Source organism: Pristis pectinata, chromosome 3 (genome assembly GCF_009764475.1).
Source record: "Pristis pectinata isolate sPriPec2 chromosome 3, sPriPec2.1.pri, whole genome shotgun sequence".
NCBI lineage: Eukaryota > Metazoa > Chordata > Chondrichthyes > Rhinopristiformes > Pristidae > Pristis > Pristis pectinata.
Window position 1 is genome coordinate 39,725,889 of NC_067407.1, and position 14,212 is coordinate 39,740,100.

The window sequence follows — 14,212 nt, forward strand, 5'->3', positions numbered from 1 at the left end:
CTGCAATTCAATCACTTTCAAGTTGGAACCATTGCATTTTTATCACTTAAAAGGCCTGACGTTGTTTGTGCAAGTTTAAAACAAATGTTAGTCTTGGAACTTGTTGTGTGGCTGTAATATCAGTGGAATTATTAACATTTAAGAATGATTTTGGCAGCTAGTAATATTGATGTGTATTCCTGTGCACTTGGAAGAGCACTATTTATTTAAACTGCTTCCTACTAGGGTCTGTAACGCTCTGTATGGCATTGCACACTTTCCACTGATGAGGGAAGAGGGTCTGCAAGTATTCTTTTTAATCTAGGTGCTCAAAAGTTTTTTTTAAGCCATAGTCTGAAAGTGGGTTATGTTTATGCTTTGGGGTCTTGAATGACAGGTGGAGCATTTTCTGTTATCTAATCTCCTAACTCATCACCTAACGTGTGGGGCTTCTAAGATTGTTTGTTTCAAAGAATGGGTGCAGCCTAATTGGTGAGTGTTTAATTATAAGCACCTAATTTATAGAAAGCTTAAAAAGAGAAATAAAAGGGGAAATGAGGGCAAAGAATGAGAATAGATTGGTAGATAAAATAAAAGGGAATCCCAAAAGTCTTTGATAAAGATGTCTGCTGAAAGAAGAGGTGGGTCCAATTAAAGGCCAGAAGAAAAACTGGCAGATTGTACCATCTGCCCCACAGTTTAATCAATTAGAATATCTCTAAGGAAGAGGATATTGCCAAAGTTGCCGTGAAAGGGGAGATAACAGGAAATTGAAGAGTGAAAATTGATAATGAGGGAGGTACTGGAAGGCTGGCTGGGATATTACTTTCTTGCTAGATGGCATCTTCACTGAGAAAAGTGGGATAAAAATGGCAGAAGGCCAGACCTTCATCTTCTAGCCCATTCTGGATTGAGCAGTGGCGCTAGAAAGTTGGAGAATGTAAATGTTTTTACATTGTGCACAGAGGGTACAAGGAAATGGCCAGTAACAGCATGCAGATCATTTTTACTTTTTTGGTAGGGGAACTTTTAGAAAGGATAGTCAGAGATAATTGATAGACTCTTGAAGTTAAAGTAAATATGGGCCAGCACAGATTGGTAAAGGCACATCTTGTTGGATGGAACTGTTGAGAGTGTAAGAAAAAGGGAGTAAAAGTTGGAAACTTTGAGCTGCCTCTGCCATTCAATCATGGCTCATTGGATCTTGACCATAACTCTACTTTTATATCAGTTCCCCATAACCCTTGAATTCCTATAATCGAAAAATCTATCTTGGCTTTCAATATATCAATTATTTGGCTTCCACAGCCACATGGGCTATAGAATTTCAAAGATTTAATATTCACGTGAGGAAAAAAGTCCTTTGTCTTAAATGTAACTAATTCTGTAGCTATGTGCCCTTCTTCTGGATTTTCCCATGAAGGGAATTTTATTCTCGCCATAAGATCATTTTGCATTCTTCAAAAATTATAGTGAATAAAGACCTAACTGCTTAAGCTATCCTTGGGCAATCCTTTCCTACCAGGAATCAGACTAGTGAATTTCCTCCAATACAAGTCTATCGCTGCTTGAATTGGGAGTCCAAAACTATCTTATCAAATATCATTTGGAAATTGAAATGGACTATATCCACTGGTTCCCTTTGATTCACTCTGCTCATTAAAACCTCAGTTGGTGGTAAAGTGGTAGAGAGATGTTTAATTTAAAAACTTGCATTAAGACATTGGTTAGTAAATTGAAGCTTGGGGATTAAAGGGATCTGTGGTAAAATGGGTACGTAATAGTCTTAGGAGCAGAAAACGTAGATTTGTGATAAATGGTTCTTTCCACACGGGGGTGGTGGGCGGTGGGCGGTGTGGGAGGTGGAGTTGGACAGTGCTACTCCCTAGAGCTTGGTGATGGGAAATCATTTTTGATACTTGGTGATTGGACATGAGAATGCAAGGTAAAAATTTCAAATTTACATTTGACAAAAAGCTTGCAACTTGGTTAAGTGTGAAGGATAGGAGGAGGTTGACAGGACATAGGCTGGAGAAATGGGTAAACATGTGGCATGTGATATTTATTCCAAGAAATTATGGTGATGCATTTTAGTAGGAAGTACAAGGAAAGACACTGTGGTCTGGGTGGCAGAGTTTTAATGTGGGCACAGGAATTTTGTTCCCTGGATGTAAATGTGCACAAGTCAAGGCTGGCAGAACAGTTTTTTAAAAAAAACTGTTAACTGAAATGAGGGTCAGTGCTGGGACCCTTAACATTTGATGATAAGCATTGATGTGTATGTAGAAGGTAATGATTAATAAGTTTGCAGATGGCATGAAAATTGGTGGTGTTGCAGATAGCAAAGAGGATTGTCTTTGGCTACAGCATGATATTAAACAGCTAGGCAGAGCAATGTCAGGATTAAATTCCATCTGCCATGTGTGACGTGATGCATTTGGAAGGTCAAATTAAAGGTAGGATATACAAACTGCTCGGGCCTTGGGGAGTGTTCATGATCAGAAGGACCTTGGGGTACAAATCCATAGATCCCTGAAAGTGGCAGTACAGATACATAGGGTAGTGAAGAAGGTATTGGTTTATTATTGTCACTTGTACCGAGGTATGGTGAAAAGCTTGTCTTACAAACCGATTGTACAGGTTAATTCATTACACAGTGCAGTTATATTGAGTTAGTACAGAGTGCATTGAGGTAGTACAGGTAAAAACAATAACAGTACAGAGTAAAGTGTCACAGCTACAGAGAGAATGCAGTGCAATAAGGTGCACGGTCACAAGGTAGATCGTGAGGTCATAGTCCATCTCATTGTATAAAGGAACCGTTCAATAGTCTTATCACAGTGGGGTAGAAGCTGTCCTTAAGTCTGGTGGTACGTGCCCTCAGGTTTCTGTATCTCCAACCCGATGGAAGAGGAGAGAAGAGAGAATGTCCTGGGTGGGCATATGGAATGCTTGCCAACCAACATCTGTGATTTTAACTTTCAACATTGACCTTTAAGTATCAGAGCTTATTACTGTGTAAAAGCACATTAAACTGTACTGCAATGAAATGTTCAAAATTATGAAGTCTGTAAAGAACTGGAAACTTGACATGACCCAAAAGATGTTTTTTCATTCTTTGAACAGTGTTTCTTAAGCTAGTTCTGTTGCACGCTTATTTTTCAATTTTAGCACTATTGATCCGTTCTTTTTAATTTTACAGTCTAGCATCTCCGTTCCAAATGTTGATGACCCAGAAGCTTTCCCAGCTCTGGCCTAAGTGGAAGTCGTCAGCCTGGCCTGAAGTCCTCGGGAGGGCCCCCACTCTGTGAGGCTTGCATGTTTAAGGAACCCTTCTCAACCATATTAACAGAAAAAAGAGAAAAAAAGACTATCATCCATGCCATTCACACCTATGAACTGTTCACAAGGAGTTATTGAAATGGACTTCTCTTGCTACACAGAAGCAACAAATATTGATAGCTGATTTTATATCCACAAAAATGGTAGCAGAGGGAAAAATCTGTTTTCATAATAAATTTTCAGAAATTATGCATTCTTCATGGATTGATACTTTTTTGTATTGCTGCTTGAAAATATGCATTTCCAATCTAAAAATATAGGTGTGAAGAGTGTGCATCAATGAGTCCAATGAGGTGCTTTATTTCAATACATTTAGAATCCTTTTGCCTTCAGCAGATATTCACTCCTAATACAGTTTGGTATGGTGCTGATCCATAATTTAACTGGTACAGTTGGTTCGGAGAAAATGCATCATTTTATAAGAATGGAAAAAATGTGAGTCTCAAGAACACCATTTTTTTTCTGGAAAATTCTCCATTGCAGTTTGACAATGCAGTGGGTTAGTTTTCCACAGCTGACCCCACCATTTGATTGTGGTGCATTCTGAAAGATTTTGAGATTTAACTAATGGAACAGGTGATCAAAATATTTAACACCAAATTGATTTGCAGATCATAAATTTATTTCCTGTAAAGTCTTAACAGTGGTAAGTGCTGGTAAATATCAACATTAAGTATTTACTTAAAATATTGGAATACTGCAGCATAGAAGGTGGGTAATTTGACCTATCAGATCTTCACCAGCTCTTTCAAAGAGGAATTTGCTTAATCTCACTACCCCATTTTCTCCATAACCCTGAAGTAATTCCTGTACATACTACCCAGTTGTATTTTGGAAGCTACTGTCATGTCAATATCTACAACCCTGTTTGGAGGACATACTAAATCCCTGTTTGCTACTGCCTTCTAAACTCCTCTGCTTATTTAGAAAACCTCACTGGATATAACACTTTTCCAAGAATGGTGAGATTTGCGTTCCAAGGCCTCTGCCAAGTAGTACTGTTTAGCTGTTGCTAGACTAGTATGTCCAGGCCATTTTGTTTTGACTTCTATTTATCATCTCCTGCCCTTCCTTGGTTGCTGAAAGGAGACTAGATGCTCTCTACATTAACCTACGTTGTCCACTAATTTTTAAGGCACTGGATTTATAATCTCAATTTGCTGAGCCACCTTGATGCTGTGGAGTTCGTAGTATTTATGGCTAGCCTGAAATACTGGAAGCCAGGATTTTGAATAAAATGCTATATTGTGGAAACCCAGCTTTTATTTGGTTGCTAAAGTTCTAATAAGTGTACTTTTGAAATGTTATCAAAAAATGAGATACCATTGTGCCAGTTAGTGAAATGGCATTTCATTTTCTTTTTTAAATTTGCAAATGCCAAGTTTGAATATACACATCTTACTTATTTTTGTCTAGTTTTAACATTGCAGCAGCAAGTGCACATCGATGACAGCAAATTGCTAGTTTGTTTTGATCCCAAACGGCTGAGACATAGTACTCTGGGGAGGAGGGGGAGTTGATATTTGTCATTTGGTTATGGTGAAAGCAGTCGTGAATTACATTACAGGTTGGCTAAGGCAGAAAGACATTTTGCATTGTTTAGTGGCTTTTATTAATGTCATTTCACGTGGTTGAATGGGTATTTATTCGGACCTTTTTGTTTGGCTGTTCCAATGATGGGATAGCTATCACCTTGATACCCATTTATTTTATTGTTGGCGTGAGCTGAAGTACAAAGTTCTCCTGGATTTAGTATTGGAACTTATTTGAAATCTTAGTACTCGGAAGACTTGCGTGGATAACAATAGTAATGGAATGTATTTTCTGATCTGAGTTGATCCAGAGTTGGGAAAGCTTTGTTCCATTTAATATTTCCAAAAATTTGCTAACTTTGCCCAGGCTTACTGCATCTAACTGTTCATTCACAGGACAGCAACAGTTAATTTTTGAAAAATACTTCTTTCCATCCAATGTTGCAAAACAAAATGTATTTTTTTCTTTTGCAATACAACCTTTTAAGTGGGCTCTAATACATGTTGATACCTTTAGAGTTCTTCATTAATAGTTTCCGACTTCAAAGGTTATCAGTTACTGAGTCGTAGTTTACTGAATTGCGTTAAGATATTCTAAAGTCGGATTTTCCAGATGTTTACACCAAGGTAGCAGTTGTATGCATTTAGAATTGCTATTTGCAAGTCTCTATGGACTGGGATGGACAGATTGCTTGTATGGACTTTATCCTCATGATAAATGAGGAATGTGGTCACAATTAATATTTCCATTCATAATATTCCAATACAGGAACTTCACAATTAAATGTATGCTTCTGGGATAACTAAGTGCCTCGGTATCGAATGAGTTGCAATAGGTGTACAAGTATGTCTGCAGTCCACTACCTGAAGACTTGTAGACTGACACACTAATGAATTATGACAAGAAATTTGTTTGTATGCCCAGACGAAGGGAAATTGAATTGAGATCCTGTTGTCTTGCTTTAATTAGGTGCAGATTAAAGATCTCTTGGTACTTGTAAACCTATTATTGAAAAGCAAAAAAAAAGCTACAAGTGCTGAAAATCTAAAATAAAACCAGAAAATATTACTTTAGGGATTTAAAGGGCTATTAATCTGAAAAGTTAACTGTTTCTTTCTCCACAGACTTGATTGGCCTGGTGAGTAACTCAAGCACTTCTGTTTTTTGAAAACTAGCTTTCTGCATTGGTGGTTGAAGGAGGGATGTTTTCTCATCACATCCTCCCCTTAACCACCAAAACACTCAGTTATTGTGATCTTGATGACATTTTGCTTTGTGCAGAGTGGCTGCTATGTTTACATGTTACTGCAGTACAATTCCATTTGTATTAAAGCATGTTAGTGCTACACTTAAACAAATCCACTTTTTTTTTCTCTCCTTTTCTACCTCTTTATTGACTACTTTTCTCACTGGCACCCCATCTCCAACCTTCCCCTCTCAATCTATGTTCCATAATCATTTAGATACTTTGAGTTTTTAAACTCTCTCATACCACTGACATAACCTTAAGGGTGCATTGTTTCCCATTGCTATTTTCTTATCCCTTTCCCCCTTGGTATTGTATTTACTAAACAGCCTCCACCACTGCCTCTTCTTTCAGTCTCTCATTCAGTTTGGATGCAGTGTTACTGATCTGATTATTGGCAGACTAACTCCATCAAAGGTTTTCTGTTAGACCTTTCCCCCACCCACAGCAGAGTTCTGTTCTTGGCTCTCCTCCCTTTCTACTGCTAAGCAACAACATCTGCAGATAAAGTTTCCACATTGGTTAAAGGTGCCGTCCACCAGCTTTGGACCTTTTTGAACCTACTATCGATGGATCTCTCAAAATGCAATTTTGTACATTTGTAGTTTCCTGCAGCTAAAAGTAGGTGAGACTAATACTGTAATCTGGTAAATGGCAAAGATTGTATATTCTCACTACTATGTTCCTCTAACTGGGTGCTGTATCTGGATGAACCAAATTTCCCTACATTATTGTTGCTTCCACATCTATCAATTTAATTACAAAGATCATTCATTTTATGAAAACTACCTCAACCCATCTACTGGTGAGCTCCTCACTTATAGCATCATCACTTCCTGGTTTTTCATTGGGTTAGCCTGATTCTGTCAATCTCTGCCTGTGTTTCATCTTAATTAACCTCCTTCCACTGTTACCCTGTTCCTGGTTTGTTGTGCCTCACATTTTAAATACTCATCTCCGTGTTTAAAATTAGATACAAGGTTGTATAAGGGATATATTCCTTACACGTCACTGCATCAAACTTCCAATCCTTTCTTGCTTCCAACTCCATATGTTATTTCTCTACTTGGCCTCTATCTGTCCCAGTAGAATTGTCCTCAGGATGTCTCTGTTTTCAACAAAAACAACGTGACTGTCTATTGTAAAAATAGTAATATATCATGCAATACTTTCAATCTGCAGTACATCTGAGTTGCTGTTGGGAACCTGGAATAGTCACATCTGTGTACAAAATAAAACTTGGCTGTTAGAATTAGCTAGAAGTTCTCAATCATTGTACATTAGAGGTATTACTTTTACTGTGTACAATTAATGTAAAACTGCACAAGCTATTTTGTTGATTTAACTTGATTTCCTACTATTCCTCATCGGTATATAGAAATCCAGCTCTGCTTTTTAGATCTTGGCTGATGGGCATTTTCTGTTGGCTTATTTGACTGACTTTAGTAATCCTTAACGTTTACCAGCCAGTATATCTTCCAGTAGTGTGGAGCCAAGAAGTAAATCCAGTTTACCAAGTAGGGTGTAATTGGAGCCTTTGTATAATTGCAATCTACTTGGTTTTTTCAAGCCCATTTTGATATAAAGGTCAAATTCTATTGGCCTTTTAAATATTTGTATATACCCACTAAAAATTGGTGAATTCTGAATATGTGGAGCTCAATAACTGCTCCATTCCTTTCACATTTAGAGAATGTTATGTATCTTGGGTCCAAAGTGGATGACCTTGCACTTCCCCATATTAAGCCCCCATCTACTGGCTTTTGCCATGTCAATATTTCTCTCTCCAACTTTAATTTGGAAGTGGTTGCAAAGCACCTGTACAGAAATCTGTTTTAGATGTGTTGAATTATGTCAGTGCATGCAATGTATTTGTTATGAACACTCCTTTTTTTATTCCTGGTTGATATTTTAAAGCTGTTTTGTTTACACAGTGAAGAAAAGCATGGTAATTGTACTTAAGATGTGTATATTCTCCATCGCTACACAATGAAAAGACTTGACATGTTATATCAGTGCTTACTGGAAAGCAATCCTTGCTAAGGAAAGCTGATTTTCTTAAATGATATTATTTACACTCTAGGGTTTGATCTATCTATTTAGTTACTTGATCTAACAATTGGTAATGTATTATAACTGGTCTTGCTTTTTTTCATATTTATGCAAGTTAAGCATAAAATAAGCAATTTGTTTTATTACAAAATTTTATTGCTCCCTACATTGCAGAGTGATCTAACAAATGGATATCAATATTAGTGTTCCTTCCTCATTCCACAAGTGAGAATGATGCTAATGTTGGAAATTCCTAGAAACAAATTTAGATTTGCCTAGGTAAATTTTAATATTTTTTGGGAGTACTTGTACTGGCAATCCAGTATATTTTACATGCCCTTGTTGGTCTTTAGGATATAAATAATCAACATGAAAAGGGGAATTGGGGCTTTGTATAGGTAAGACCAGGTGGGCATGACTATTTCGTTTGGCATCATAGAATCTTGGCACAAATGCAACCCATTGTACCTGATTAGTCCCTGAAGGACAATATTGAGCAAATTGGGCTTTTGCAACAAACCAGCTTGTGTGACACTTTCTGTTGCTGGCCTACAAATTGCCAAATTAATTTTCATGACTAATAGTAGGATTTAAACCAGCATTTACAAATCAAGTATAATAATTGCTAGATTACTATGTCCTAAATAGTTATAAATACAATCTTAGTAAATTATTCAAAATACACCAGTTCCTGGTGATAGCATATAGTTAAACTGAAATTTTGGTGAAGAATGTAGACTTCTAACAGGAAGGAGAGAAAATTAGAGGCAAGATTTGGACTTGTATCTCAATTGCAGGAGGTTTCGGTCCTGGAAGAATGCAACAAGGTGAGGTAGGTGAAGAAAAAGGGAATAAAATACAGGCATCCAAAAATGCCTTTTTTTAAAAAAAACATTTTGTTATCAAACTTGACCACCAAGTGCATTCTGTACCAATTAAAACTGACTTGGGGTTACTCTGCCTTGTGGCACAAAAGCTGAATTTCGAGAGCAGTGCAAAGGAATGTGGAGTCTATGATATTTATTTTCATTGGAGTGACATCTCTGACACTTCAGTCAGCAATAAAATAAATCAAACTCTGTTAACAGGTCACAAGTTAATCTTCAGTTTTGAAATTACTTTTCTGAATCTTTTAGTTCCATTGTGTGCAATGACAGTTGTGTATTGCTTCCTTAGTGTGGAAATACTTTGCATTGTTGGTCACTTACAATCATTAAAGTTGATGAAAAGTTGTGGCAAATAATGAGAGCAAAAGAGATACAAATGGAGTGCGTTTGTAATTTCATTGAACTGTATCATTGACATTTCCAGTGAAATAAAGTTTGACTTTTTCTTGGACAGTACTTTTTTAAGGCACCAATTGTCCTTTTGGTTCCAGATTAAGTTTCCTCATTAAGTGGGTAGCAAACAAACACATGGAAGAGATGGAAAGCTAAGAGGATATACAGGGAAAATTTAATAAACATAGGTGCAGGGCATTGGGAATAGTATTAGGTTGCTATAAAAAGTTATGCAGTCATATGTGAAATGTTAAGATTTATTGAAATTAAGTTTTTAGTCAATATGCACTTGCAGAATTGGTGTTTTAATTGGAGGAATTGTAGCCTAATTTTTGGATGATGTCGGTAGAGGGACAAAATAATGAGCAGATCGTGTTTTTAAGAAAAACAGTAACATCAGTTTGAACTTCAGTCATGTGATGGTTTGGGTTTAATTTTCAGAATTTTATGCATATGGTTTTGAGAGCATGTGACTGGTTTAGTAATTTGGAAGTTTTGGCTGATCATCTGGGAGACAAAAAGAAACACAGAATATGGGAGAAGAGTGGACAAAAATTTGTACTAAAAACTATTAACTGTAAAGTGACTGAAATTACTAGATTAACATTCAAAACAGTGTGCTTTACTAATGACCTTTTAGAGAAGGCTGTTTGTTGTTGGCAGGTCTGACCAGTATGATTCCAGACTGAACAAAAGCAACTGAGCTTCTAGATCCCTGCTACTTCAATTCACACATCCACTCTGCCATCTGTCTTTGGCTCCTGCAGTGCTCCAATGAAGTAAAATAGAGGAACATCACATCATCTTCTGCCTTGAGGACCTGACAATGAATTCAACAATCTGATAATCAACCATTCCACTCTTGCATCTCATACTTCTGGCATTTTGTGTTCTCCATCTATGTACTTTTTTTTTGAAAACAGACTAGCCTTTACCATCTGTAACCACCATTTGGGTCACTCAATCTCTTCTGGTCTCCTATTGTGGAAATTCCTTTTTTTTGTTCTTTCAACCTTTTGTTTCATTGACTTATGACATAGGAAACCATTTGGCCCATTTGAGTCTATAGTATATCCCATCACCCTTTTTCCCCTTCATTTACCTAGAGCCCAGCAACTTATCTCACATGTCCATAAAATCCCTTCTGGTTTCTTTTTCTGTTTAGGTTAATTTGTCTGTTATAAATTACTTCTACCAACACATCTTTGAGATGTGGGAGGAAGTAGAACCTGGCATAAACCTTCAGGTCATTGAACAAATATTTGAATTACAGAGGATCATCTGGGTTTCTGAGCTGCTTTGCCATGCCACCACTTTTCCTGGATATGATGGAAGGTCATTGATCTGAAACATTAAGTCTGTATGGCTTTTCACAGATTCTGCCTGACCAAAGTATTGCAGCATTTTTATTCCAGGCCCAGCAATGTAATTGACTTAATTGCCCTCTGAAATGCTCAGGTGGCTTTCCCTTGTAGAGTCTATTAAAGTATCAAGATTAGACAATTGGAAGTTTTGCCCAAAGAGTGTTGGTGTCTTGAATTTGTTGCTTGAAAGGTGTTGGAGGCAAATACACATTACAATTTCAAATTTAATTGAATAATTTTTGGAGTGGGATGGAATTGCTGTACTGCTGAGATGTAAACTTCTGTGGTTTTCATATTGCATCGTGTTCAATGCATAATGGGGAAAAATGAACGATGTAATTGATGGGAAAAGTTGAAGTGCATTGCAAACAGCAGTATCTACCATGGTTTGCCTTTTGTACTTTTAACTTGCCAAAAGATTGTTGAATGTTAGTTTATATTAAAAAATTTTTTAATGATCAGCAATGTCAACTCAAAAGTGTTCTAGCAATGTGTTTGAACTGATACAACAGAACATATCTGATGTAACCTGAAACAATCAGTAAACATAATATGCAGTTCCATATGCATAATCTAGTAATTTATAACTAAGGCAGAATTATTTTTGTAATGGCTTCAGCAGTACTTGCAATCTACAAATCACAGCATTTGTAGCTATTTGAAAACCAGTTGAAGTTTTACCCCTCAAGGGCATTCTAGCTGTAATACCAAGCCATCCTTGCATTTCTTATGCAAGTGATTGCTTACCAGTTTCAATGGTGACTACCTTATTAGATAACACTGTTGGGTTGTGTGGTAGGAAGTGACAGCTGATAGTATAATGTATCCAACATAATGGAAAAAATTCTCTTTAAATGAATGATATAATTAAATCCTAATAGCTGTGTTGTACATGATAAGTGCATTTGTAATGAATTGTTTTGGTGCATTCAGAAAGTTCAGATCAAATTGTTTAATACAGTTTTTAAAAAAAGCATTGGAATCCAGACTTCAGATAGATTTAAAGGCACTTATATTGAGGATGCAACTAAAAGACTACCAGCAGCAATGGCCCTCCTTCATGCACAAGTTTTAAACAGTGACTTAAAGATTTTTTTGGTGCCAGTGTGTTGGATCTTGCTGTTGAGGTTCCACTCACTTTAGAATGCTTAAAAAAAAAGCAGGCAACCACTTATTTAGCATTTTTTTTATTGTATTCCATCTAAAGGTCTAATTGCTCATCATTAATTGTATCTTAGACCTGGACAAAGATGAGCTCCATCAATTATGGTTATAGTATACATGGTTAATAGTTAGATGTTCCTTGTAAGCCTGAAACCTCACTTTACACAATTGATTTCTGGGGTGGTAATGTTTTCAGTAATAGAAACCAGCAGCTTTAAATCAGTCATGATTTATTTCAAAATAGGGGGAAATGCTGGCTTAAGAATACTATAAACTGGTCATAAACATTTATACATATTGCCTCAAACATGTATAATTTTGTTTTCCCCCACCCCCCACTTTTCTAGACAATTGACAATACTACACACCTTTTAGGAATTCACCTGAATGGATTTAGCCATAACATTGCTATTTGATATTGAGAGTATCAGAACAATCTGAACTTAAGTGTTAAGCACATTGTTGGCAAGGTCATGGTCCTTTAATTGGAATAATTGGAAACTTGTTACTATCACCTGGGTATCAAATATAGCACCTTCCCAGTCTGGATAGCATAGTATCACCAGTGCACTTGGTGATTATATAACATGCCCCTTCAAAGGGCTGAACCTGGCCCATCACCCAGAATCACTTAATTAGGCCAGATGCAGAGAGCTGATACCGCTGGTACTCCCACCTTTGTCCTGCTAAGCTGGACAGAAAAGTTCTGTCAAAGGTGTCATGGATTTTGTTTAATTGTCTCTGATACTTGACATTTTATTTTTAAATTTAAAAATGTTTTGAGAAATAGTTGAAAATGAAGCATTGTAATGTAATGTTCACTATCCCCTTTGTCTCACTGTGTATGCTAACATTCCCAATTAAAATTAGAGTGAACTGCACTGTTTTAAATGATTACTCATTAATGGAGGTTGGAATTGTGGAAGATTGGACAAGACAATGTTAGAAGTGACATCTAAGTTTAGGTTCTGCTGCTGCCGCCATTAATTAGAATTATTGACAGAATCCATCTTATAGCACTAGAGCAAACTTCACATCACAGGAGGGAAAAATAATCCATAATGTTACCAGATTGTCTCTGTCTAGTAGTTACACTATTCACCCAAGATGTCCCACTTTCACATAATCTATAAAACTGAGATGTGGGACATTTGCTATTCACTTGGAATCAGTTATGGTTGTCAGTAATCAGTCCAGTGGAAGGCACATGCAATCTGATTAGCTGGATGCTCAGTCATTTGTGAAAAAAGAGCAAGTGCCCAATTGGTGAGAATGTAATACTTTACCTCTTAATAGGTAGGAGTGCTCTCAAAATACTAGTTGTGTGGATTAAGAAAAATAACGATTATTCTACAATTGAACTACAGTCAATTCTCACCACATCTAATGTTAATTTCCCTTCATAAGTGATTTCCATTCTGGACAGGGATGGAAGAGGCATAAATGAAAAGCTGTCAACAAAATCTTGACTGGTCTCTGTAGTGTTGTCTGTAATATGTATAAAGTTGGAAGGGATGTAGCCAATACTTTGGTCTCCTGCAGAGTTTGCTGAATCTGTTAGCTGGTGATTAATTTCCCCAGAGGACAGCTTTTCAACATATGAACAGGGGAGTTGGCATTTGTAATCCAGAATATCATCTTGACTGTTCCCTGGTGAAAGACCTTGGCTCAAATCCTCACTGTGTGGCTGACTAGCCATGGGCTGAATCTGAAATGTGGATAGCTGGTTAATCTGATCTTCAGCAGCAGCCTCCATGCTGCTGCAGAGTTCCTGGTCAGATGACATTTCCTCTACTTGTAGAGTCTCTGGATCTTCATAAGTTGAAGTTGTGTCAGCTTGGAAGTAAGGACAGCTTAAGTCCAAGTTGCCCTGTACCAAATAAAAAGTACAGATTTGAGAATGTAGCTATAGATGAAACATATAAATGCAAATTGGTTTTGTGTATGTGGGTAAACTTTTCTCATTCCTTTAAGATGTGGGAACAGGAGTAGACCATTCGCTATCCTGCCCTCTTCCCCATAACCCTCAATTGCCTACTAAGGGTTGTGTGTGTGTGCGCAGCCTTATCTGTACACAAGAACTCTACTGTGACAGCATTCCAAAGGTGCTCAATCTTCAGAAGAAATTCTTTCCTATTTCAGTTTTAAAAGGGTTCCCCCTTATTCTGAGACCCCAAGACTCTTGTCCTTCAATAGAGTTTTACCTGTTTATACTTGAAGGACAATCCCACTATATGTAAGATCATGCTGGT

At 37.0% G+C, this 14,212-nt stretch overlaps 2 protein-coding genes across 3 annotated transcripts in view; one reads left to right on the forward strand and one right to left on the reverse strand.

Annotated features, from left to right (window-relative positions):
- LOC127567779 (plasminogen activator inhibitor 1 RNA-binding protein-like) overlaps positions 1-3,597 on the forward strand; it is a 35,946-nt gene extending 32,349 nt beyond the window's left edge. The window contains 1 exon segment of the mRNA XM_052010816.1: positions 3,182-3,597. Within this exon segment, the coding sequence (XP_051866776.1) occupies positions 3,182-3,238 (57 nt within the window). The 3' untranslated portion in view covers positions 3,239-3,597.
- Positions 3,598-7,702: 4,105 nt separating this feature from the next.
- The window catches only part of il12rb2 (interleukin 12 receptor, beta 2a), a 49,145-nt gene continuing 42,635 nt past the window's right edge, over positions 7,703-14,212 (reverse strand). For both annotated transcript variants that reach the window (XM_052010813.1, XM_052010815.1), the window contains exon 16: positions 7,703-13,830. In XM_052010813.1, the coding sequence (XP_051866773.1) occupies positions 13,306-13,830 (525 nt within the window). In that variant the 3' untranslated portion in view covers positions 7,703-13,305. The remainder of the gene's footprint in view (positions 13,831-14,212) is intronic.